Raw genomic sequence first — 27,074 nt, forward strand, 5'->3', positions numbered from 1 at the left:
ATATCCTACTGGCCCAAGAGTTAGTGCACCTCCAAAATTGCCTGGTTATGTCACAGACTTTTTTGTCTTGATGAGAAAAGCACGGTTAAGCATATGATGATTAACCTTTCTGATTTTCCCGAACTCAGGTCTGTAATTGCTGCCGGACTCATTGCTTTCTCTTAGCATCATCCTATTTAGGGTTGCCAGATAAAATATAGGATGCCCAAGTAAATTGGAATTTCAGGTAAATTAACAAGTCACTTTTTAGCATGTCCCATGTAATATTATAGTAAAAGTTATTTGTTTTTTATCTGAAATTCAAGTTTAACTGGGTGTCCTGCATTTTATTGGTTAGATCTGGCAGCCCTAGCCATGTTGTTTCACTGTTTAATGTGTTTAATGTTTGGAGGGTGAATTATCTGTTATGGTGGCCTCTTCTAGTCTGCCTTTCTCTTTCTACCAGGAAAGGAGGCCTGCTGATATACAGTTTGCACATATTTCTTTTTGTCATTATTATTGATTATTATAGAGGACATAGGTTTATATTAAATGTAGAATGACATAGCTGTTATTTAGATAATTGCACTTATTGATAACTGTAAAGATTGTCATTAAGGTGTAAGGGAAAATATTACAGTGCGTGAGAAGAAAACCAAGGAGTAGGATCTGGTAAAAAGAGATCTTGCCTTTAGAATTATGAATTAGGTAACTATATGAGTGAGGAATATAGTGAGTACTATAGAAACAATACTTTTCTTGGTTGTCTTGGGGAAATTTTCTTATTTTTGTGGCATTATTGGATTTCAGAAAATAGTACTTCAGAAAAATAAATATCCAAAATGCTTTCTTTTTTTTTTTTTTTTGTCTTTTTTTTTCGTGTCCGGCAACGGAACGCAACCCTCAGTGTCGCGCCCGTACCGGACCGGGACCGGCAACGGGATCGCAAACCTCGGTGCTGCGCCCGCACCTCGCTCAGCCAGTGAGCGGGAACCGGTCTGTATGTGGGATCCGAACCCTCGGCGGGAGTGCCGCCGCGCTCCCAAGTGGTGCACTGTAGCAGTGCGCCACCGGGCCAGCCCCTCCAAAATGCTTTCTAATGTGTGACAGATTTAGAAGAAAAAAGCACACCTCCTATCTAGATAAAACATTTAATGACATCTGCACTCCCCTGGTCCACCTGTCCAGTCTGCAACACTTTGGGGTGGCTGACGGACAGCAGGAGAACTTGAGCCTGACTGAAGTGCATTGGGGATGGCTTGCCCCGCAGGAGGGGATGCATGGCTACAAATGGGCTTGTGGCATGGGGGAGGCGGGTGGTTTGTAAAGAAACAGAGGCTGTGTTGTGAATAAGGATATGCTTGGAAGTCAGTGAGGTATGGAAATGCTCTGGCAGTTGTTTGAGCATAAGTCAGATAACTGTGCTTGAGTAATTTTCTGGGGGGACATGCTCTGAAGTCTTTTTGATGAGACCATGGGGAAAGGAATGTGAGTGAGAATTCCCAAGTTCTCTGAAATATTTCTTTTTACTCAGTCCTAACCCAAGGACATTAAAGAACTCCCTGAGGCACCCTCCAAGGCATAGCTGGGAGTAAGAGGTGGAGCTAGGCTGGAAATGTGTTCTCCAGGATTCTCAGGTACTTCGGAAACTTGTTGCTTTATTTAGCTGGTGGCAGCTGAGATGAGTGGCTACCGCTGAGTGATTTTACCCCATGGGATGTGAGCTGGGTTTGAGCAGGGCACTGGGGACGGGGAGGCAGTGAATTGAAAGTTGGCTGGCTGGTTTGTTCTTGGCTTCACAGCATGCTTACGCCTGGGAGGACTATAGCAGGAGAGTCAGCAAGAGGATTTCTGAGCTAAATATAAAGTTATGAATACCACTTATAAGATATATGATGCTGATTTTCCTCTGAGCAAGGCCAAGTCTTGTAGAAAGATAGAGTAAATGAGGTAGAGGCTAGGAGTCTGAGCCTTTATCCTCAGAGATCTCAGATTGCTCCTGGTTCCACATCTAGACAAAACCCTCAGAGCATGGTGTCTAGAAATGAGAGGAAGCTCTTCAAATGCAGAGGCTAGAATATGCCAACCTGAGCTGGAGGCCTGCAGCACCAGTGTTTCCAGAATAATAGGGTAGCTTTGTCTGCTGCCTACCTGATACTCAGGCTCTAGAAAACTTTGCCGCGTTAACTTTGTTGACTTCCTGGGTACCATCTTGGATCCTTGTTCTTACCTCTTGTTGGGAGTAATTGAAGTCACCACTGGCAGCCTGGTTTACAGTGATCAGTGTAGCTTGCTGGCCATGCTCTTGCCTCACTCTGTTGATGTAAAACCTCCAGCCAGCTTCAATGGAGGGATGACTCACTTTGCTCATTCATTCATTCAACAAATATTTATTGACCATCTACTCTATGCCAGGCACTGTTCTTGGCACAGGAATAGATTGGTTAACACATCAGACACATTAGAAAAGCTTCCATTTCAAAGGTGACATTAAAGTGAAGATTTGAAACAGGGGAGGGAAAGGCACAATGAGTATATCCTGGTGAAAAGCATTTTAGGCTGAGGGCACAGCAATGAAAAGGCCCTGAGGCAGGACATGCCTGGTGTGTGTAAGGCGGAGAGGCCAGCATGGCTGGAGTGGCATCAGCAGCTGGAGGAAGGAGAGGAGCATGGGAATGAAAGCCGGGGGGCCTTGGTGGGCCATTGTCAGGATTCTGGCTTTCACTCTAAGCTGGAGATGCCATGGAAGGTTTTGAACAGAGGAATGATCTGATCTGACTTTTTATCGTGAAAGTTTTCAAACCTTTACAGAAATGGAAGAGTATAATGACCCTTCATGTACTCATCACCCAGTGTCAACAATTATGTTTTACTTGTAAATATTTACATGCTCATTTCTAAACGATGAGGACTATTTTTAAAAACATAGCTATAATACCATTATATTTTAAAAGTTAACATTATTTCTCTAAATATCAAAAATTTGAATGGATTCATACTCTCAAGGTTGAGCCGATGAGATTTCCTTACAGGTTGGATGTGGCATGTGAGAGAGGAGTCAGGGACTGTGCAGTAATTAAGATCCTTTTCAGTGTAGGACATTTATTGAAAGACTACTATAGACGTACTTCAAAGTAGGCTTTGAAGACTAACATCAGGCATCTGCCTTCATGATTTTTAATTTCTTTTTATAAACATCATCCAATACCATCAACTGTCCAGGTAAAGAAAATGCTATTATTTTTATTTTCAAATAAGGAAAATGACACAGAGTTACTTACATGTTAAGCAACTTGTTCTAAGGTCCCTTGGATGGTCGTTTAGAAAATCCTGGTAGACTGGGAGGGGCTTATCCAAACTTGAAATTTCTTTTGCTGTATTATCTTTTCTTGCCTACAGGAAATTTGGGCAGGCAATTAGGCACATATCAGGACAAATGTATTCAACTCTCGAGGTATTTGTAATTATTTTAAGGGATATCATGTAACTAATTCCACATAATTGAATTCACTTCAGTTTGAATAAATTCAAAAGATTTATTGGCTGCCTCTTCTATATAAAGTGTTGCTCACAAGGATTCCACGGTCTAATAGGGAAGAAACCTGTGTAACCACGGGTTGCAATGAGATATGAGGGGGGCCCAGAAGGTCTAGGTATGAGTTATGGAGGGAGCAGAGTGAAGGTGACCTGAATGTGGTCAGGTATTCTCCAGACTCGCAAGGGCTGGAAACGGGTATTCTTGGCAGGAAACAACATGAGCCAAGGGATGAAGGTGAGCAGAAGCTTGGCAGACTGGGGAATAGCATTTAATTGGTTGCTGGACTGCAAAGTGCACAGAAGGTGGGTGAAGCAGCAGCAGGATAAGGTTTTCCAAGAGTACTTTAATTGTCACCCTGAGTCTAAGAGGTAATGATAGCATGTCCGAACTCCAGAACTCCAAGCAAATTACAGACTCACTGCCCTTGGTGGGGCGTATTGCACATGTCAATCCAACCTTCTCCTGCCATGAGAACCATATAGCTTGCAGCTCTATACGTATCCCTGTATATGTTCCCAGCATCTCCAGATGACACTATCTACAAATGTTATTATTACTACACTACAGAAGGATCTACTATGTCTTCTTAGAAGTAAGCAAAACTTTTTCTTTGTCGTGTCAGTAGCAAAAGAATAGGTTGCTCTTTGAGTTTGCTTACTGTAGGTTGGGTAGGAAAATCAAAGAAGAATAGCCCTGAAGATTTCGTTTTACCTTTTGCATCTAAGAGAGCCCATAGCACCTACCCAGAAGTGTCAAAATTTCTAGTCTGTGGTTATGCTTAAAAATTAGACCTTGCTGGTGATTAAGCTGTTCTGTGCAAAAGATCCTGCTCATTTCACACCATATCTAAATTGTCTCCTTTTCTAGAATTGTTCATTTACTTTGGACTCTTTCCAGCCATGTGTGCTAACTTGGGCAGTACCACAATGGGTGCATCATGTTTGACTTTGACATCTCCGCTGGTTTCTCTTCTATTCAAGTTCCCAATCCTCAATCATTGTCGATAGAGCTTAGTGAAGTAAGAAAATGTCAAATACACAGAAGTGCTTCTCCCTTTTTCTTTGTCTCTCCCTTTACTCTAGTTTTCCTTCCTGTTTTCTCATGCTTCTTACTAGAGAAGTGACATTTTTGTGAGAAAGTCATTTTAGCAGTAAGAAACACAGTGACAATCACTGATAGCCACTTCTGGTGGAATGAGTGCTTGTCATCGTAAATCAGTCATGGGAGTGCCAAGGACACTTAAATTCAGTGCTACTGCATCTTCCGAACTCATCTTTTATGCATGTTTTTTTCCTTTGGTGGCTGGCCGGTACAGGAATTGAACCCTGGACCTTGGGGTTCTCAGCACCATGCTCTAACCAACTGAGCTAACCTGCCAGCCCTTTTAGGCATTTTATTACTCTTAGAAAAGAGTTTGAAAAATGGGCCGTGCCCTCATGGGACCCACTGAAGTTCTAGCTGGCTACAGATGTTACTGCTGGTCCCAGAGTCATGGGGTAGAATGACGTTCACATAGTTGTAGAGTCAGAAAGGAATTTAGGAAACATAGTTGTAATTTCTCATTTTACTGATAAGGAAATTGAGGCCCACAGAATTTTGCTGACTTGCCTAAGCTATGCAAGGTGACATTGGCAGCTTTTTGTTTGGAACTCAAGAGTACTGACTCAGTCTAAAACTTTATCACCACAATACCCTGCCCTCCTTACTTTATCCTAAGTTTATCACATTTGCTGCAATGCAATCACTAATGGAATTCAGATTCCCAAATATTTTGTAGGTAAAAATTTCCATTTGCAACTTTGGACATGTTTTCGTGGACTTGTTATGTGATGAAATATTGGTCCTGTCTCTTGGGTAGGATCATAAATGAAATGATTCATAGATCACATTCAAAAGCAGGCCCGAGGTCAGTGTTTAAGCAGCGTTGTTTTGGCATTTGGAGTTCTGTGCTTTAGTGTTAGTGGGTCTTGGACTCTTGCCTGTAGTGCATTTTCCCAAAGGGCCAAGCCTTCTTCCTTGAGTGTCTGCTTTCCAAGCAGAGGCTGGACTCCCTTCCTTCTGCGTTCCTTCCCCTACCGCTCCCCCCAACTCTCCTCCTTTTGTGTCTGTCCTTCATCCTGGTACACTCCCTGGCTGCTCATGGGTGGTAGCTGCTTACTCAGTGATGTTAAATAAATGAATGCATTTCTTAATAATTCTGCATGTAGGTGATTTCTTTTTAATGTGCTGTCATATTTTCTATGGAACTTAGACTGGAAATCAGACTTTTTTTTCCCCCCTCTAGTGGGGCGTCGAACTGCAGTGCTCTCTTTCTCTCTCTCTCTCTCTCTGGTCTTAGCTCTTGCCTTGTTTCCTGCATCTTTGGGCTCCTAGACCTCACTGTTCATTAGCACTTGTAACAGATCAGTGTGAGTAGAGAAAGGATAGGTGATGAAACTCAAATTGGGTCATTTGGTTACACATTAGTAACTGGTAAAAGATAAAAAGATATCGACTAAATGGGGTTTTAAGGGAACTTTATGCCTGGCTATTCTTATTTCCCATTAGTGCGAAAAATCAACACTTGCTTGTATTTTGGGGTGGAGACATTTTTTCTTAAGTGAGTGAGAAAACCTCTTGACATTTTATAGAGAGCCTTAAATTTTGAATGGTGAATGCTAATGTTCCTTGTGCCTAAAGAATTTCAGAACTCTTGTGTATGAGCATTAATGACACATCATTTTCTATTTGTTTGTGGTTAAAATAGATATTTTCTGTAATCATATTTTTAGGAAATATTCAAACTTTCATCAAGCCATTCTCTTGTATGACTATTAGCTCCATTAACTTTGTTTTCACGGAACTCAATAGGGTTCTCAACCTTTGCGCTAGAAATTAACATTTTCCCTCAAAAAAGTATTTCTGGCCTTGTAATAAATAATTGCAGGCGATTTCTAATGGTATTTAATATTAATGAGTTTAGGGATGAGATCTAAGGCAATGACATTTTTCCCAGATGTGAAATACTTTGCCCTTGGCTTGTTATACCTTTGGGTAGAGTTCCCAAGGGTTCTGCCCTCTGTGGGGAGCCCAGGTTCTGGGTTCAGACTGCCTGGGTCTTTGACTCTACTGTTTCCTGGTTGTATGACTCTGGTGAGTTGCCTAATCTCTCTATGCCTTGGTTTCCTCATTTCTAAAACAACTGGAGTTATAATTATACTGCTTAGAGTAGTTTTAAGGGTTAAATGAATCAATACATGTGTAGCACTTAAAACAGTGTCTGCCACCACTATTTAATGTGAAAATTTGCTTGCCTACTCAGCCAGATCCTTTTGTTGTCTTAAACCAAGGGTAATGCAGGGCCTTCCAGAAGTCTAGGGTGTGGTCTGAACTTTGGGCAGAAGCCAAAGTAGCAGCTATAACCTTATCCTTGGACTGCCTTGAACTGTGTGTATCGCCAGTCAGTTTTTGGAAGGAGTTTCCTTCTTTACCTTTTAGGGAAGAGCATTATCTGTCTCTGTTTATTAACTAAAACGTGTAATAAATAAAAATAAAAATCAAACTCATTAAATGGATAGTATGAGGCAAGAGATAGATACGGGAAGAGCATTATCTGTCTCTGTTTATTAACTAAAACGTGTAATAAATAAAAATAAAAATCAAACTCATTAAATGGATAGTATGAGGCAAGAGATAGATACATTTTCAGATAAACAGTGTAGAGGAGCCAGAGGAATTTCCAAAAGGGTTGAAAGGACCTATTGTGTCATGCAGAAAATAACTTTTAACTTGGCTACCCCAGAACATAACTACCACCTGGTTTAGGGGGTTACCCAAAAGGTGATAGGACTCATCTAACTTGAGCTTTTCTACAAGTGAGGTTCAGGATCTTCCTCTCCAAACTTTACCATTTTAGGTTGAGTCTCTTCTTTTCCATTCTCATTTATTTCTTTTAAGAACATCTATTTACTTCCATAAAAAATAGAGATTATATAAAAATCTAAATGGAAAATTGTATAGAAATTAGAAATAGCCACAAGGTACATTCTGGTCACGGACACAAACCACCTCCAGCTTATACCCATCCGTACTGATATTTTAATCAGAGAGAGGTACACAAGAAGCCGCGTGCAGATTCATTTTTGTGTTCTTGTACATACAAGCACCAGTGATTGGCTCCTCGTTAACTTGATACATCATTCTGTTATAGTAACAGACTCAGCTGTGCTTCTTACAAAGTTGTTTTTAATTCTTTATTGATTAATTTATTCAGTAAGTGTTTATGGGATACTTTCTATGTGCAAAGTACCATGCCAGGTGCTTTGGGGGTGATACAAGTACTTAGAATATAGTATCCATACTCTTGAAAAGCTTACAGCCTAGTTGGGAAGGCTAGACATACAATATGGAACATGGAATTTAACTCATTCTACAACCATCTATCAAACACCTGCTATTTGTCATACTGTGTACACTAGTGTCTCTTCCTTGGAAGCTTGTAGTGAACACAGTTATACAATGATAAAGAGGACTTCAGTTAAGTTATATATGTGACACTCCAGTGGCACATGTTAATTCTATTGATAAAGTCAGTGATTGCTACCTGAGAAGGAGGGATTTTCATTCAGGAGATTTTTCACCTTTTGGCCAAGATAGGGAACAGTGCAGGCAAAGGCCAGAGATGGGGAAGAGTGACACATGAAATTAACCATCACGGGAGGGGTGAGGCTGGAGAGGGAGACAGTGGCCAGGTCACAATCGGTGGATGCTAAGGAGTCTGCGTTTCTCCTGCAGGCCGGCAGGTCTTAGACTGAAGTCTTTTGGGGAGACATTCGTGGATTTCAGGAGGCCCGTGATATCCTAAGATGATTAGCTCTTGCTGCAATGGGGAGGACAGGTTTGGGAAGTGGGGCCATGGCAGGCGTGGAGTTGGGGAGGGAGGGCCGAGAGAGGACTCACCATGTCCATACATTCCTTCAGATGGCAAATGTTTATTAATCATTTAACTGTGTGTCAGATGCTGAGGATGGCTAGGAGACGATGGCTAGAAAGGTAGCCGTAGTCCCTGCAGTGGCGGAGGTTGTGGCATATGGTGTAAGACAGATAGTAGTAAACAGGGCACAGTGGCGGTCTGTTGTGTCAGTCTTTTGTGTATGTGCTTGTTTCTTCAACAATTATTCCTGTGCTAGGCTCTCGTCGAGGTGCTAGGGGCATTGAAGCTTACATTTCTGTGGGGAAAATAGACAATATAATAAACACACTAAAATTTGGTCTGATGTTGGGTGGTGGTAAGTACTATAAAGAAAACAAACCAGGTAAAGGGTAGAAGGAAGTAGGAGACTAGTTTAGAACGATCAGGAAAGCCTATCCGAAAAGGCAACCAAGCCTGCATGAAGTGAGGAAGTGTCACCATGGAGAAAGACACTGGAATAGGAAGCACTGGGCGTGTGTGTTGAGCACAGTGATTAGTACCTGGAACGGGGCCAGCTAGGGAAGGAGTGACAGGCAGGGGACAGATCATGCTGGGTCTTCCAGGCCACTGAAAGGACTTCGAATGTTATTCTTGGTGTGGTAAGAAGCTGCCAAGGGTTTAGAGTAAGGGAGTGAAAAGATCTCTGATAATAGGTAGAGTCCAAGGACCGTGTAACCTGGCCTGATATGTTGGTAAACTCTCTGGAGGAAATTAAGTTTAAGTCCAGGACAGGAGGATAAATAGGAGTTGTTCAGGGGAGTGGGAGGGTGTTCCAGGCAGAGGGAGCGGCATGCTTGAATGCATCAGGTGGGTCATAGGGCCAAATTGGGAATGCAGGAGTAGAAGCAGGCATTCTGGGAAAGATACTGACCTTAGTTTTGCATGTATTATATTTGAGGTTTCTTTGGTTCATTCACAAGGAGGTGCAGAGTGTGCAGCATAGATAATTTGTATATAGTTCTGAAGCCAGAAGAGGGTGTGGGATGGCAGCTGGGTGTGGCCACACAAGTGGCTGAGATCCCGCAAAGAGCAGATGTCCACTGAGAATGGCAGAGAGCTGAGGGCAGAACCCTGGGGCACACTGACATTTAGGAGCCTGCTGAAGGAAGAGAATACTGCAAAGGAAACGGAGGTGGAGAAGTGGCCAGAGAGAGAAGCTGCTGCCTAACTAGGTGTCAAGAGACGTGGCGAAGACTTTAAGCACTGTACGAATTCAAAGTTGAACCAGTGTGAGCCAAAATACTTAGGATGAGTCTTACGGATGGCATGGAACTGAAGTCTGGTTTTCTAGGAAAGGTAAGCAGTGGATCGATGACGGGAAGCAGTGAGTGTGGGAGAGCATATTGTGAGCACTTCCTGAGAGGAGGATTTAATAACATTTGGCTTAGAGAGCTCTAAAGAGACCAATACTGCTTGGTGCAGGGAATTCAAGGATTTGGGCTTATTTCTCTATGGTGATGATTTTTTTTTTAACTTGAGTTTTCCTGGTTTATTGCTCCCCCAGTTTATTTCTGCCCTATAGGCAGATGGTTGAGAGATTTGTTTACGTGTATTTTTCAGAAAAGATAGTTTCAGAATTTTCATTATATTCTAAAACAGGTCCCTGACCCCAAAAACGTAATGATCCACAGAGAGATGCAATGAGAAGCTATTCAAAGGTAAATGTATTTTATGCCAATTCTCTGGGCAGTGGTTTGTGGGATGAGTTTGAGGAGCGATGGGAGGCAGGAGACTAAATCTGGTAATTCAGACATGGATATTGATCTCAAGCAAGAATGATAAAAACAGGAATGCAAAGAAGGATAGGCTGAGTGTTTTGAAGAAATTGACTAAATTTGTTGATAGGTTAGATGCAGAGGGTACATTCAGCAGATATTTCTACTACTATGTGTTGGTTAAAGTTGGGAATTAAAATTTGGCATTACAAAGGAGACATGGTTCTTGCCTTCTTGAAGTTTACTGTTTATTTGGGGAACATACGTTTGATGATAATCACTCAAATGTAGGACTGGAAATTGTAAGTGCCATTTTGAGTGCACATAGCTTTGAGGACTTGATTTGTGGAGAGGAGCCTTACGAAGTTACCTCACTAGTACTTAATTAAACCACATTTCTAGGGAGTGAACATCTGTTGCTTCTTTTAATTTAGCTTTGCAATAATATTTCCTCTAAAAACCAAGGCTTTAAAAATTTTAAAAAATGCTTGGCTAATAAGGGGAATAATGCCTTTGGATAGCTGGTACCATTATTTATGGTTGGAAAAACAACAGTATTTGATTATGCTTAGCTTCAAACTTTTCTCTTGATTAATGAAAATCTTCTTGGCAAATATTTTTTATTATGCTCTGTTTTTACTTGTTCAGGAGAGTCTCCACTCATTGGACCCAATATAAATGCCTTCAGACTTCTTTCTCAATTATGTTGGATATGTAATCTCATTGGGGCATCCATTTGGAAATATTTAGTAGTCAATTAATTTAATGAAAATAGAACTAAATCAAGTCAGTTGAGTTTCTAGTTTCATAGATGCAGTGGTGTTGCTGTCTTTGATGTGATCTCTCATGCTCTGGGCATCACTTCCCTGCTGTTACTCGGTTCCTTAGCCACGTATGTGCTTCATGGTTGCAGTGACATGTCACTGCTGCAAAACATCTCTTTACTTATCACTTAAGCTTCTACCCTACTTCTTTTCAGAGAATCTTTAAAGGTATCTGTGAGTATGAAGGACATCTAATTTCTTAATATGTAGCTTGGTAAACCAATCAGCTTCTTATTTGAGTTTTATCAGAAAGCACCCAAGATGAGAAACTGTAAAGGTTTGGTGATAACTCAATAAGAAAGGGATAAGAATTTTACAAGGAAGGAGATGTTATAACAATTCTGCTAAAGAATTAGTTAAGTCTTCACTTATAATAAAAGGCTAGCACTTGGTTAGGATTTGTGAAGCCTCCTCTGAGGAAGGAAGAATCTGAACACATTTTGAATGTGAAAATAAGGGTCATTAATTTTGGTTCTGTGAAAGTAAGGAGAAACCCAAGGGCCTTTGAGGCTGAGGGGGAGGAAGAAAGGTGGACTTAAACATGGTATAGGCACTTTCTACCAAAGATGTGTGAGGCTAACAAAGCCAGTTCTATGACAGGTGCAGTGGGCCACGGCCAGGAAGAGAGCAGCCAGAAGACATGCAACTAGGGCCTGTAACTAGGCCCATCTGTTGGGCCCACACTGGTGCCTTACCCAGCCTATAGCCAGGTCTGAACCCAGACATAGGCACCACCCACTCTGTTCCTTTCCACTGAAGATGATTAGGCCAAATTGGTCTGTATTGTCTCTGTCTAGAGGCAGGTGTGCCAAATTAGCTTGGCCCAGTGGATACTCAAGACAACCTATATACTATTTCAAGATGCCACAGGGCTTTGTAGCCCATGGGAAGATCTCACCTGCTTTTTAGCTTGATCTAGTTTATATTCCTTTTCATGACATTCTGAAAGTCTCCATAGAGCAGGGCTGGGCCAGAATGATAATTGAAAATGCTGTGTACATATGACTTGGTAATTTCCCCCTCTTCTTTTGGATGCTTTCTGCTTTTACGCCCTGTGTTGCTATTTATTTTCAGTAATCTGGGGTTATCTAAAAAATAAATTGTGGGTGAATGGCAGGTGGCTGACAGCATACATCTCTGCTACTTCTGGTGAACATGGACTTTTGCCGTTATATCATTTACTTTAGATAGTTTAAAAAACACTATTTACATATTATACCTCTAAAAATTATTTACATGTTCCATTTATACAGTAAAAATTATCACTTTATTGGTTCAGTCATTGATTAATTTATTTGATATCAATATTTACTGAGTCCCTATTCTGGGTGAGGCACTATGTTCTGAGTGCTTGGAGTTACAAAGGTGAATGAGACACAAGGAACTTTGCAGACAGAGTGGAGATGAGAATGAATTAATTGAAGGAATAATGTAATAAGTGGAAGAAAAGAGGTAAAGAAAAACCTGCTTTAGAATTCAGAACAGGGATAAGTTATTTCAAGTTTGTGGGGATTGGGAATGTCTGGTAAGAGAGGAATTCATGAAAAAGGAGACCTTAAAAAAATGCAATATTCACTTCGCACTCATTAGGAGGGTGTGTTAGCCAGGGTTCTCTAGAGAGACAGAATCAATAGGATATGTTATAAATATGTGAGAAGGGATTTATTAGGGGAATTGGTTCATGTGATTGTGAAGAGAGGTCCCATGATAGGCCATCTGCAAACTGGATGCTGGTAGTGTGGCTCAGTCCAAATCTGAAGGCCTCAAAACCAGGGAAGTGGATGGTGTTCTGGGTCTGAGTCCTGGGATCTAAAAGCTGAAGAGTCTCAAGCTCTGATGTCCATGGACAGGAGAGAAGAGTGACTCCCAGCTCCAGCAGATAGAGAGATTTGTATTTTTTCTCCATTTTTTGTTCTCTCCAGGCCCTGGAGGATTGGATGGTTCCCACCCACATTGAGGGTGGATCTTTCCCACCTAGTCCACTAAGGCTGTCGTGCTAATCTCTTCTGGAAACACCCTCATGGACACACCTAAAAAGATAGCTTTACCAGATTTTTCAGTATTCCTTAATTTAATAAAATTGACACCTAGAATTAACCTTCACAGATGGCTACTCTAAAAAACAAACAAAATACAAAGTGTTGGTGAGGATATGGGGAAATTAATTGTGCATTGTTGGTGCAAATGTCAAATGGTGCAGTCATTATGAAAAAAAATATGGCAGATCCTCGAAAAATTAAAAATAGAATTACCATATGATCCAGCAATTCTACTTCTGGGTATACTTGTATATCTAAAAGAATGAAAAAACTGGATCTTGAAGAAATATTTGTATACTCATGTTCATAGCAGTATTATTTACAATAGCCAAAAGGTGGAAGCAACCCAAATGTCTATCAATGGATGAACGGATAAACAAAATGTGTTTTATATATATATATATATATATATATATATATATATGTATGTATATATATATATATGTGTGTGTGTGTGTGTGTGTGTGTGTATACACACACACACATACACATACATACACATAAATGGAATATTATTCACCCTTAAAAAGGAAGGAAATTCTGTCACATGGTACAACGTGGATGGAGCTTGAGGACATTATGCTAAATGAAATATGCCAGACACAAAAAAACAAATGCTCTATGATTCCATTTATATGAGGTATCTAGAATAGTCAAATTCATAGAAAGTAGAATAGTAGCTGTCAAGGTTTGGTGGAAGGAGGAAATGGGAAGTCATTGTTTAATGGTTTTAAAAAAGAAAAACCTTAGGTTTAAATTTATCAGTTTATTTGAGCAGAAAAACCCAACAACAATTTGCGAGTTAGGCAGCCCTCAGAATCAGAACAGAACTCCTGAGCTTCAACGTGGCCTGGCAGTATTTATGGACAGAAAATGAAATTGTGGCAATAAGAACAACTTAATTGGTTACAGCTTATTTGAATCAGTTAACCGCCTACAATTGATTAAACTCAGCTGCTGTAACTAGCCAAGGCTCAGCTGTACATGAATACACTCCCAAGTTAATTAATTCCATTTAGCGTGAATGACTCCATATTGGTTTGTTCTGTTGGGCCCAGTACAGGAGCCTGGTCCAAATCAATGGCCTCCTACAACTTTTATTTAACAATGGGTATAGAGTTTCAGTTTTGTGAGATGGAAAAGTTCTGAAGTTTGGTTGCACAACTGTGTGAATATTCTTAACACTACTGAACTGTACACTTAAAGTGGTTAAGATGGTAAATGTTGTTATGTGTATTTTACCACAACTTTAAAAAATGCAGTGTTTTATTATGCAGGGATAGATGGGAGTATATGTGATACCTTGGAACTTTTTCCCGTATATATACTATTCATTCACTCACTTATTCACTCAACAAACACATATTGAATGCCTGCTGTGTGCTGGGCACTGAGCTAGGTACTGGGACTGTAACAATTAAGAAGGTTTATAAGATACTGAATCTGTCAGTGTTATACTTGCTAAACATCCCCTCCCACCCTCAAAGGCACTAAGTTTCTGTAGTTAAATATTCACAGCTGCTTTCTACTGACTTGAATCATGCATAAGACATTAGTGAACAAACAGTAAAATGATTTTAGGTTGATGGGGGGAAGTTTGACAGCATGGTGATGAAATGGAAAGAGATGGGTAACAGAATATCAACTAGAATTTAAAACTCTGAACCAGTGCTCTGTAAGGATCATTAAAAAATAAAGAAGTCATATTTGAGGCTGCCAACCTCAGAGCTAAGTTATTTAAAATGGAAAAAAATTGGCAAAGTCAGACATACTCAACCCAAGGAGCTGATATTTTGTGAATATTATGGTGAGTGTAGTTTGAGAATCACCAGCACAGAATTGTGGACAATACTCATGAGTGAAAAGAGCAAGGAAAAGTTAGAAAATTTGAGCTGAAAGGAGAGACAGGGCTTATGAAGGGTAGAACCGGTGAGAGTCGGTATGGCCTGGTTATTTGGGTGGGGACTAGAAGCAGGAAGCATGGGCTTCCTTAAACAAGAGACCTCGGGAGCTCTCTCTTCTATGTATCTTATCTTAGGATTATTTCTTTTTAAAAATCTCATAGGAACTTTTGCTCCATCTATCCTTCCAGTATTTGTCTACCTCTCTTTCCTATACATCTTCGAACACTCTCCACATTCATTTAAATATATTATTGAGTCCCAGGTACATACCAGGCACTGTGCTGGGCTCTCGCTGTACCCTCAGTTCTCTTATACCACCATTATTTGGTTGTTCATGCCTAGCAAATCCTGGGCCAGTATGGTTTCTGCTCCTATGCCTGGTTGGATGAGATGCAAACTTATCCTTGCCTCCTTCTTTATCTCCTTTTTTCCATTCTCCTTCAAGGTGTCTTCATTGAGGTTGTTCCTTGTCCTGTGCCTTTAATCCTGAATGCTATAGTTCCCTTCTTGAATTTACTCTTTTAACCCCTTCTCTGTGCCCTCAAACCTTCCCTCTCTACTGGTCTATTGCCTTCAGTCTACAAGAGGCCTTCCCAGGTGTCTTCCATTCTAAACATCCTCTTTTGTCTTACATTCTTTAGCCACCACCCTGTCTCTTTCTCTTCTCATTCTCACCCAAGTTCTCCAAGGAACGGCCTTCACTCCTCATTTTCTCATATTCCACCCTCTGGATTTTGGCTGGTCCCCTCTACTGAAGCTCTGCACTAGGCATCCTGTTGGTCAAATCAAAATTCATTTTGTCAGTCCTTGTTTTATTGGGATTCTCTGCCTTTTTTGGCATTATTGACCACTCTCTCCTTAAAGCTTTCTCTTTTCTTAAAGCTTTTTACTTCCCCATTTTCTTGGTTCTTTTAGAACTTTCTTACTGTTCATTTTCAGTTTCCTTTCTGGGATATTCTTCCATGAAATCTTTTTATTTTTCCTTTTCTTTTTTAATCAAAACAATTGATTGTACATATCTGTTGGGTACAGAGTTGAATATCAATACCTGTGTGAAATATGTGATGCTCATATCGGGATAATTAGTATATTCAACATCATACAATGTAATCATTTTTTGTGGCTCTTTATCAATTCCTTGCTCCCCTGCCTGCCTCTCCCCCTTTCCCAGGTCTGGTAACCTCAGTTCTGTTTTCTCCTTTTGAAAGTTCAACATATTATTGTATATTTCTTTCTTTCTTTCTTTCTTTTTTTTAGCTCCCACTGATGAGTGGAGATGTGCAGTATTTCTCTTTCTGTGTCTGGTTTATTTCACTTAACATGATTTTCTCTAAGTTCATCCATGTTGTTGGTGTAATCTTCTGGTTCAACATATTATAGTATATTTCTTTCTTCCTTTCTTTCTTTTTTTTAGCTCCCACTGATGAGTGGAGATGTGCAGTATTTCTCTTTCTGTGTCTGGTTTATTTCACTTAACATGATTTTCTCTAAGTTCATCCATGTTGTTGGTGTAATCTTCTGGGTTCCTTTGCTCTTCTTCTGCATGCTCTGAAAGAGGAGTATTGAATATTAAAGAATAGTATCCTCAAATTATAGAATGAAGTTAGAAAAACTGATACCCAGGGTTACCTGGTAACAATGACATAAAAATTTGAATTGTTATGTTTTTGACATGTGTTCTGTGTTCTTCATCAGTTCATCTGAGTTCCACATGCTCCAGCTGTTTCATGCTTTGTCTCTGTTTCCAGAAGACCCTTAGTATGGTCTAGAATTGGAATGAGCATTGGTCTCTAATGGTTCTGAATTAATTGTAAATCCCTGAGAAAATAAGTCTATCGGAAACCAGCTAATTTCATTTTGTCATTTTTCTGGGTAATAGGTGTAGGCAGTCTGTTTTTTAAGCAAGTTTGCAATAAACAATTTCCCCACAAGGCTAATATAATAGGCAAACACCTTTTGCTGCAACAGACGGCAAGAGGTAATGAAAGATTAGTTTACATTATGATTCATTATTTCAAAATGTCAGAATAAAGTGGATCTGCTACATCACCCAAGCCTCTTACTCTTTAGAGGCAAGTGCATGTTTCACTTTTCTAATGTTACCTAATGTTAATGGATTTACTGTTTTTTTTTTTTTTTTTTCTTTTTCCAGGCCAAATGCAGATAATCGACGTCAGGGTAGCAGAGAGAGATTGGCCAGTAGCAGTGACAAAGGAAGTTTGGCCATGGAGTCCACCAAGGAGACCCGCTACTGTGCAGTGTGCAATGACTATGCCTCAGGCTACCATTATGGGGTCTGGTCCTGTGAGGGCTGTAAGGCCTTCTTCAAGAGAAGTATTCAAGGTAATAGTGTGTTGAAGATGACTTATTTTATTTTTCATCCTAAGACCAGAAGCAACTAAGGGAGGAAGACGTCAGCCATTTGCACAAAACACTACTAGCTGGTAGGTCCACTAGTGTCTTTGGTAGAAAAGTGGAGAAGAGACAGGATCTCAGGAGGAGGAGTGAATAGATGTCAGGGCAGCTGTGGCTGAGTCATTCCGCTTGCTCCATTTGGCAAGATCCAAACAGTCTTGAGCAACTCAATAGGAGGAAGATTCCAGTAGCTGAATCTCTAAGGGAAAAAGACATGCAGTTCGTGCCCTGACTGGGGAATGCAAATAGACATTCATGTTTTGCAGGCAGCTATGCTTGTATGATATGGTGTGGGTTGTTGATGCATAATTATGTCTCTATGTTGGCCTTGTCCAGGTAAATATTCTGTCCTGATCTTTGCTCCAGACTAATTCTAATTTAGTTTGTTTTATTCTTCCTCTCTTCCATCTCTTTCTGTGTCAATGGTTATGACCCTTTACTAAAATAAGCTGACTCAATGGCTGGTGACTTGTGATGGGGGACTCATCAACTGTATCAAACATTTATTAAGTATCCACATTTCATTTTCCTGCCTGCCTCCATCCTTTTCTTGTGTATGGTTGACCAATTGCAGCTTCTCTGATATACTGCCAGGTACAATTTATTCTACTCCAAGGGTGTCTATGTTGTTGCATTTATGTAGGATACTCTGGGGAAATATCAATCATTTTTGCTACCTGAAATATCTATGATAAAGGTCCTTTGCTGACAGGAACAGAAATCTGACAGCAGTTTAGGCTTATTGAATTCACTTTTTGTCTTAAGCATGGGGCATTTTTCTCTCTTCTTATTTCTTTACGCTTTCAGCTTAAGTGAAGCTTAGTATATAATACTATGAATATTTCTGATCCAGTTTTTATATGATTCCTTATACAGAAATCCAGACTCGAGTAACTTGTTGAAAACCAGAGTCTGCTGAATTAATAGACACTGATTGAAGAAGTGATTCTCATGGACTTTCCGCTATAGCTCTTCACTGCCCTGAGACAGGATGAAAGCTGGGGGATGGGACACACTATTTGTTTTTCCTCTTATTGCCAGTGAGATATTTTTTTAAAAGCTGTTCATATCTTAACAGAATAGCATGTGAGGTCAATGTGGTCCATTTTAAATGCATTTTCTTTGACACTTATTGCTTTCAACATCTTTTAGAACTCTGCTGTAAGACTTGGACTTTATTTTTTGGTATTTTTATAAAATTAATGATATTCTGATAGTAATCTTTGTGTGTATGTGTGTGTGTATAAATAAATTCTAAATATAAATTAATACATCTGTTATTAATTTACTGAATATATATATAACTAAATATACATACATTTACATATATACACAGAGACTAGCTGATACTACCTTAATTTAGAAAAATAATATTTATAGTTTGATTAAGGTTAATATAAGTCCTTAAAGATCTTTTGATAACCACCTTAATTTGTGGTTTTACTGTTTATTGATTTTATATAATCTAAAATATCTTTATTTTCACCAAGTATTTAATCTGGCAAAAGCATCTGACAGAGGTATGTTTAGTGGATAGGTTCAGCTACACAATTGGACGAGTCATTTATCTGAGCCTGAGTTTCTTCACCAGTGAAGTGATTAGAACAGAGGGTTGTGAAGTTTTTCTGGAAAGGGCCAGATAGTAAATATATAGTTTAGGCTTTTAGAGGCCATACAGTCCCTGTTACAGCTACTCGATTCTGACATTTTAGGCTAAAAGGAGCCAGAGATAATATGTAAATAAATGGGAGTGGTTATGTGCCAATAAAACTTTATTTATAAAAATAGGTAACTGACCAGAACTGCCTGTGGCCATAATTTCCTGACCCCTGATTTAATGTTTATTTGGTTTTATGTAATCTAAATACCATTATTTATGGAAAGGGAGTAGATGATTTCTAAATCTAAAGTTTTGATTATTCATATTTTATTGAGAACTTACTCTGTACCTGTCTAGATGTTCTGAAGGAAATCAAAAGTTGTGTAAGACACAATCCATAATCCCACAAAATTTAGAATTTATTTGGGAAATTTATTTGAGGAAGCGAAGTTATTTATTCTCATGATACAGTTAGAAAGTAAGTCAGTACAGACACAGTGATACTGTATGACAAAGATAAGACAACCAGTAGATGAATATAAGAAAACATTGTCAGTTATAAATGTAAAATTATTGAGACTGAAAGCAGAAACAACCTTCCTTCAAGAAACAATAGCGATATTCTCACAAATTATTTTCATCATATTATTCAGCATTTAGGAGTATACTATGTAAATTTCTCACCAAATTTAGTATTGTCTCTAAGCATTAAGGCATCAGAACAGAAAACACAGAAAAAAGTACCAATCTATACTATACTTATAAAAAATAAGAAATCTATAAAGAAAATGTGAGCTTACAGAAAATGAATGGCATTATCTCAAGTTCAAATACTTAAAAAAATTTCTGCTTACTCTTTGAGAGTTAAGAAATATATATCTCTTATCTCCATCTTGTATACAATAGTAGGGTTTCACTGAAATTGTACCATATAAAATGCAGTTTCTTTTTTTTTTTTTTTTTTTTTTTTTTTTGAGACCGGCCGCACCACGCTCAGCCAGTGAGCGGTGATCAGCCATCCGCACATAGGATCCGAACCCGCGGCAGGAGCACTGCTGCGTTCCCAGCGCCGCACTCTCCCAAGTGCGCCACGGGCTCGGCCCTATAAAATGCAATTTCTATCTGGTTTCAGAAACTTCTTATGTATCATGGTGTGAAGGTCACTTACATAAATTTTCAGAAATGGGATGAATATTGAGTTCAAAGTTCTGAAAGAAACCTAAAAACAAAGCAGAGTTATTAACTTTTAGAAACAGGGAGGGACCTTAAAATTATTAAGTTTGTTCATTTGTTCATTTATTCACTGAATATCTCTACTAGGCAAAGCACTGGAGGTACAATGATAGGAAAGTCCCAGTCTCTACCCTCATAGAGCTTATATGGTAGAGGGAGAGATGGACAAATAAACTGGTAATTAAATTGCAGTGTGACAAATGCCAAGATAGAGGTGAATGCAGCATCTTACAGGAATCCAGACTTCACTCAGTCCTGGTAGGGGATGATTCAGGCTCTCAGGGAAGGTTTCCTTATTACAATGAAGTCTGGAGGACGAGTCAAGTGAGCAAGGTGTAGAAGGAGGGGGTGAGGATTCACTTTTACGAATGAGCATGTGAATAAAGACGAGGAGGAAAAATAGAGTGTGGGAGTTCTGTAAGTAAAAATTAACACAACTAATTTACCATTAAATTAAACAAAGACATTCCTGGACCATGTATATAGTCTTAGATTGTGTAAAAACAAAGTAATCGATTTCCTTTTTACTTTAAAGGCATTTCCACATATTTGATTTGTTTGTGCATATAAAAGGAAACTCCCAGAACAAATTTAAGGGTTTCTAGCCCTGTTTTCTCATCAGAGCCTTGATAACTTGGAACTAAGTAGTTTTACTGACCTTCTGCAGCTCTTTATAAACCACGCTGCCCCTTGAACATATTTAAGGACAGTGAAGGGTCCGGTACGTAGGTGTAAAGTTTTGAAGATGCTACAGCTTTCCCTGTTTTTCTTGTTACTTAAGAAGAGAGCTAGAAATGAGTATATATCAGATAATTCTAGTGTTCTAAGTGTTTTGGTTGAAGAGGTAAAGTGTTTGGCTTGAAAGCATACAAATTTTCATCCACTACTTAGTGTACAAACTTATTACTTAAGAAATTGAGTAATGGCCTCCAGTTGAGCATATTCTTTTAAAGAACAAAGTCAAGGATGCTCTTTAAATCAGAGGGTAAAATTGGATATTCTATGACTTTATTAATCATTGCAGTCATAGAAGTAGTGTTCCTTAAGATGCGTTTTAGACAGTGATTCTGGGATGAGTTATATAAGCAGATCTGGTTTAGGTTCAGCTGCCAGGTACCACCTTTGAGTAATATTCTAAGGAAAAAAGGTTCCACTGAACTCACTGCTTCTCTTATATTATTATTCCAGAGAGTCATCAGGCACAATGGGGGCCTTAAGCCTATCTATACACCACTATCTATGCGGCTACTTCATATTTTCTCTATATGGTGTATATAGAAGTTGCTCAGCATTAGATTAGACAGACATAGCTCAGGCAGGTGTTGCCTTACAGATTATCTAAGACCAGAAGGACATGGTATAGGGGCCGAATCTGGTTCTAGTTCAACACAGTGGGGGTCTTAGGTCTAACAAGGACAACTGAGAGCCTGATCCATTAGGCCTTAGAAAGCTGCAGGATGAGACGGTCCAGCACCCTGGATAGCTCCTTCGGCAGCTGCTGAGGGTAAGCAGAGACATTTTCTAAAGAAACTCAGGCTCATTTAGCTGGCTCCATCTGCTTTGCAGAGCTCTCTCAGAAGAGAAATTATTTCTTTTGGGCTTGGGGACTCATTCTTGTTCATTCAAGATGGATCAGTTTCCTGTTAGTGTACAGTCACCTTCTGGCTTGATGTATGCGCCCCAGAAAAGGTTAGAGAATGGGGGAGAAGTAGAGGCTTTCCTCTCATCATATAGCTGTTTTATTTCTGAGATCTTTTCAGAGATATGGTTGAGATCCTGATGATATATGCACACAAAAATACGAAATCTGTGTTCTCTATGTTTCCACACTTGCCCCTCTACAGTCCAGTCTCCATGCAACAGCAGAAGCAATCTTTTAGATATATTAATCAGGTCTTTTAGACATATTAATCGAACATTCTACGTATTCTTACTCCTGCTTACTTCTCCTCCATTGACTGTAATCCAGCCACACTGGTCTTTCTCTCTCCCCAACACACCAACATGTTCCTTCCTCAAGCCCTCAGCACATGTAGTTCCCTGTTTCCCTTTGCTTGGAATACCCAGATCTTTACTTGACTGGCTTCTTGTCATTCAGATGTCTACCCAATGTCACTTTCTCAGAGAGGCCTTCCCCAGTTATCCTACTGCATTAGTCTGTTTTCTGTCACTCATAACAGAAAACCTGAAACTAGGTAATTTATAAAGAAATGAAATTTATTTCTTACAGTTTTGGAGGCTGGGCAGTCCAAGGTCCAGGAGGCACACCTGGTGAGGGCCTTGTCCTTGGTGTGGATTCTCTACCGGGTCCCTAGGCAATAATAGTGAGAATGGCAAGAGTGTTTTTATGTACTCCTCTTATAAAGCCACCACTCCATACCCCTGATAACCCATTAATCCATTAACCCATTAATGGATTTATCCATTCATGAGCACAGGAACCTCATCCAATTACTTCCTGAAGGCCCAACCTTTCAACACTGACACATTGGGGATCAATATTCCACAAGAGCTTTGGAGATGATGAACATTTAACCCATATCACCTACCAAAAGTAACCCTACAAACCATTGCCCCTATTTTTTTTTTAAAAAACTCCCTTGCCCTGTCTTATTTTTCTTTAAGTCCCTTAAACCCTTATGAAGTTATCCTATTCATTCATTTGTTGGATTATTTTCTGTCTGCACTACTTACTACCTCCCCACATTCCCACCCAAACTTGGATGTAAACTCAGTAACAGCAGATCTCGGTCTGCCTTCCTTGTTGCTGTAGCATCAGTGCCTCTAGTAGTTTGGGCACATCTCTGCTAAATAGCAGCAAGGGGGTAAAATAATGATAGATAAAAATTACTAAAGGATCTCAGAGAAGGAAGAAATTTCCTTGGGTTAGGCTGGCAAGAGAAGGGTTAATGCAAGTGGCACATTGATAGAAGCCTGGAGAGAAATGGAAGATTTTTCATAGGCAATTAGAAGTTTGGAAAAGGATTCCAGAAATGTGAAATAGCATAAAACAAGAAATTGAGTGAATCAGGCTTGGGAGAACAGAGGGCTTATTGTCCTCTGGCTCTGTTTTCCCTCTTCAGCTCTCTAAATGTAGACATTTCCCAGGGTCTGCAATCTCTGCTTCTTTCTCTTCCTCATTCTTTTCTCCACCCAGTTTCCTAGGAAATCTCATACATATCTGATATAGGTTGAGTTGTGTCCCCCCAAAAGATATGTTGAAGTCCTAATCCCTAGTACCTTAGAATGTGACCTTATTTGGAAATAAGATCCTTGCAGATGTAGTTAGTTAAGATGAGGTCATTACTGGAGTAGGGTGGGCCCTTGATCCAATATGACTGATGTTGGTATAAGAAGAGGGAAATTTGCATAGAGACACAGAGAAGAGAACGCCATGTGGCCATGGAGAACGAGACTGGAGTGATGCATCTACTAAGCAATGGACACCAAAGATTGCTGGCAAATACCAGAAGCTAGGAAGAGGCATGGAAGGATTCTTCCCTACAGGTTTCAGAGGGAGAACAGCCCTGCTGATACCTTAATTTCAGACTTTTAGCTTCCTGCACTAGAGACAATACATTTGCATTGTTTTAAGGCCCTCATTTGTGGTACATTGTTATGGCAGGCCTAGGAAACTAATACAATGTATAAGGCCTAAAGTATCACAGATAGACAGATATCTCCCAAATCTGGCTTCTGCCCAGCCTGACTTCTCAGCAACTCCTGTGCGTTTCCCTCTCTCACCAGCCATCCCTCCTGACTGCTGCGTCTGTCAGATACCCAACGCTCCCTCCATCACTGCACTTCAAACCTCGGAGTTAGTTATTCCCATTATCTCACTTTGCAGCCCTCACTCCTGACGTTTCCCACTAGAGCTCTTCTGTAGTTCTGTTGCATCTACCTCTTAAATGTATATCCATCCAGTTTCCATTACTCAGAGTTAGCCCCAGTGCCTTTCCCCAGTCATTTCAATAATTCACTGTTTCCATTTGCTTTCTCCTCCATCTAAGCCAGTTGCTTTATTTGTTTTCCCTTCTTGCAAGCCATTCTGCACACTGTCAATCTATTGCAGCAAATCAGTAATCTTGTTCTTAAAGCAAATCACTAATCATGTCAACACTGTGCAGAATCCTTTAATGACTTCCACTGCCCATGGAATAATCCTTAGATAATCATTCAAGGATTTCCACAGTCTCATTCCAGCCTCTCTTTCTGGTAATTTGACAGTCACTGTTTCTACTTCTGAAGTAGACACTCTAGACAACTCTGGATTACTTGATCTTCTACAAATGTGATCATTCCATTTCTTTTCTAGGAATTTCTTTCCCGATCTTCCTGTAAAAATTCTTTTTATCCCAGTTAGAAGTGATTGTCATCAAACCTCTGATGATAACACAGAAGCTGTCTCTCTCCCGGGACCTCCACATTTCCTTGTGCCATCACATGCGTGTGTTTGTATGTATGCATGTGTTCTTTCCTGTACTGACCGTGAGCTCCTCAAAGGAAAGGGCCAAATCACGGCTTTGTATTATAAGAGTCACTCAATGAGTAAATAAAAGAATGAATGGAAGGTTAGGAACAGTTTGTGGTCTTTAGGCAATGCAAAACTATTACATTTTTTCAAAATGGGAGAGATATGGTGAAAGAGTCTTTAATGAAGATTAATCTGCCAGAGACCCATAGGAGACCAGAGAAGGGAAGGAATGGAAGCATGAAGACTATTCTGGTTGATATGCAACTAGCTTAGAAATACTAAAAATCTGGATGTTTTGGTATTTGTGAAGTAGGAAAAAAGAGAATAGAATGAAAGATATTATCGTGAAACAATATACATTGTTTTAAGATTATTGAATATGGGTTATCCAGGAGAGAAAGGAGTTTAAGAGGTTCAGACAGAGAATGAACTGGGAAAATCAAGAGGAAGGCCAATTAGCAAGGGGATCGGTAATCTCCTTTCCAGACTTGCTGAGCTTGAGAGGCTAGCAGAATGTCCAGATGTAATTATCCAGCAGCCACAGATACAGCAGAATCAGCACTAAGCAGACAGTCCAGGGGTGGGGGGTGGGGATTTGAATCTGTTTCCTCAATTAATTTTAAAGAAGCTTGATGAAAAGAATAGTTGAAATACTTCTTCGAATGTTACACATTATTTTTTCTTTTGTGACCGGTAAGGGATCGCAACCCTTGGCTTGGTGTTGCCTCCACCGCGCTCAGCCAGTGAGCGCACTGGCCATCCCTATATAGGATCCAAACCCGTAGCGGGAGCGCCGCTGCGCTCCCAGTGCACTCTCCCGAGTGCGCCATGGGCTCGGCCCTACACATTATTAATAATGGAGAAGTATCTCCAAAAACTTCCTCTTAATTCTCAGACTAATATAAGAGTTTCCTGTATCTTACCGAAACTTTGCAAGAACACTTTCTGAAAGTGTATATTCAAGGCCCTTCTAAACAGGAGAATGACAAATTAGTCTAACAGGACCAAATGCTGCTCTCCAGGAGCTTACAATTTAAAGGAGAACATGCTGGTACCAACACATTAACCTATACAAATACTAAACTGCAGAAACAAATGTAATTATTTTTATGATGTTCAAATAAGAACCAACTATTTTTATGGCAAATTATTTATACTGTGGGAGTTTATAGCCTCCTTTTATAACCCACAGCTTGCCTTATCCTTCCATTGTTTCTACTTCTGTTTTTTACTCTCCATCTTGTGGTAACATGCATTTCTCTGCGTGCAACATAGAATAAAACTGTTGAGGCTGAAGAGCAGAAGAGTGTTAGTCTGTACACATATGACTATCATGGAGTTTTCAAATGAAAGCTTTTGCAATGAAACTTTTTAAAAGAAAGGCGTTACCACAGGTATTGGCAAATTTGCTAGATGTTTGGTTTCCTGGTTCTCCTCAGAGAAAAGGCAAGACATACCATGAAAGTCAAGACCTGAAAACCTCATTCCATGTAAGAATGCCATCCCTATTACCAATTTCAAGTGCTTGTTACTCTTTAATGTGATAGTATGAAAACCAGACATGTGTGCACACACATGGACACATGCAGTTGAGGAAGGACTCAGAACAGTAAAATCATAGTCTTTCTTCCTGTGAAATGACAGTGGTTCATCATCTTTTTTTTTTCCCCTCCCTTTGGCCAAATAATCTTTATCTTGGAGGTAATTAAGACAAAATGCCTCTGACAAATAAAATCAGTATAGAACCCCTATTTCTTGGCAGCTTTTGTGGACACAGCTGAAGCTTTCAGAGGTCTTTAAAAACCATGGCAACAAATGCCTTTGAAGGGTAAGCAAAGGTTCCAAATGTTTTTAATCGCTGGTATTTTTTATGCTACCACTTCAAGCATTCTTTTCCATTTTTTTGTTCATCTGATTGAAATTAAATTTCCAGTTTCCCTACTAAGTGGTTCTGTCCCAGTCATGGCATTGACCGTTTTCATTAAAGTGGTAGTGTTCATGCCCATATATAGTGGTTAAGCTCATCAACAATTCCATTAGAAAGCCCTATTTATGAGTGGCAATAATTATAGGTACGTTTTAATGGGCATATTTTCAAAGGGTATCAACTAGCTCTCAAAATTATGTACTGACACTGTTCTTACAGAACCTTCCAGTAGTGGTCTGTGGCCTAATCCTGCCAAATTTCTCTGTCGTCCATAGAAACCTGCTATTGTTACCTTTATATACTTCTAAAGAGAATGGCCTGTTTCTCCGATACTCATTCAGGAAAAAGTATACTTTTAGACATAGAGTGCTCATTTCTGAACAATATACTGTGCTATTCCAGCACTATCTAGATATATAGGTTATACTATAACCTGCTTGCCTGGCTTTTTGGCTGAAACATAACATCATGCAAG

At 39.7% G+C, this 27,074-nt stretch overlaps 1 protein-coding gene and 1 non-coding gene across 2 annotated transcripts in view; one reads left to right on the plus strand and one right to left on the minus strand.

Moving 5' to 3' along the window:
* LOC103597774 (estrogen receptor-like) overlaps positions 1-17,293 on the plus strand; it is a gene marked incomplete at its 3' end in the record, with an annotated part of 31,985 nt that extends 14,692 nt beyond the window's left edge. Inside the window, exons 2-3 of the mRNA XM_008581640.1 lie at positions 308-332; positions 17,103-17,293. Coding sequence (XP_008579862.1) covers positions 308-332; positions 17,103-17,293 — 216 coding nt within the window. The remainder of the gene's footprint in view (positions 1-307; positions 333-17,102) is intronic.
* On the minus strand, positions 4,821-4,894 carry TRNAL-GAG. Its single transcript has one exon. It is a non-coding gene; the product is annotated as a tRNA-Leu (tRNA).
* Positions 17,294-27,074: the final 9,781 nt, after the last annotated feature.

The sequence above is a fragment of the Galeopterus variegatus genome, unplaced genomic scaffold (assembly GCF_000696425.1).
Source record: "Galeopterus variegatus unplaced genomic scaffold, G_variegatus-3.0.2 Scaffold2418, whole genome shotgun sequence".
Classification (NCBI taxonomy): domain Eukaryota; kingdom Metazoa; phylum Chordata; class Mammalia; order Dermoptera; family Cynocephalidae; genus Galeopterus; species Galeopterus variegatus.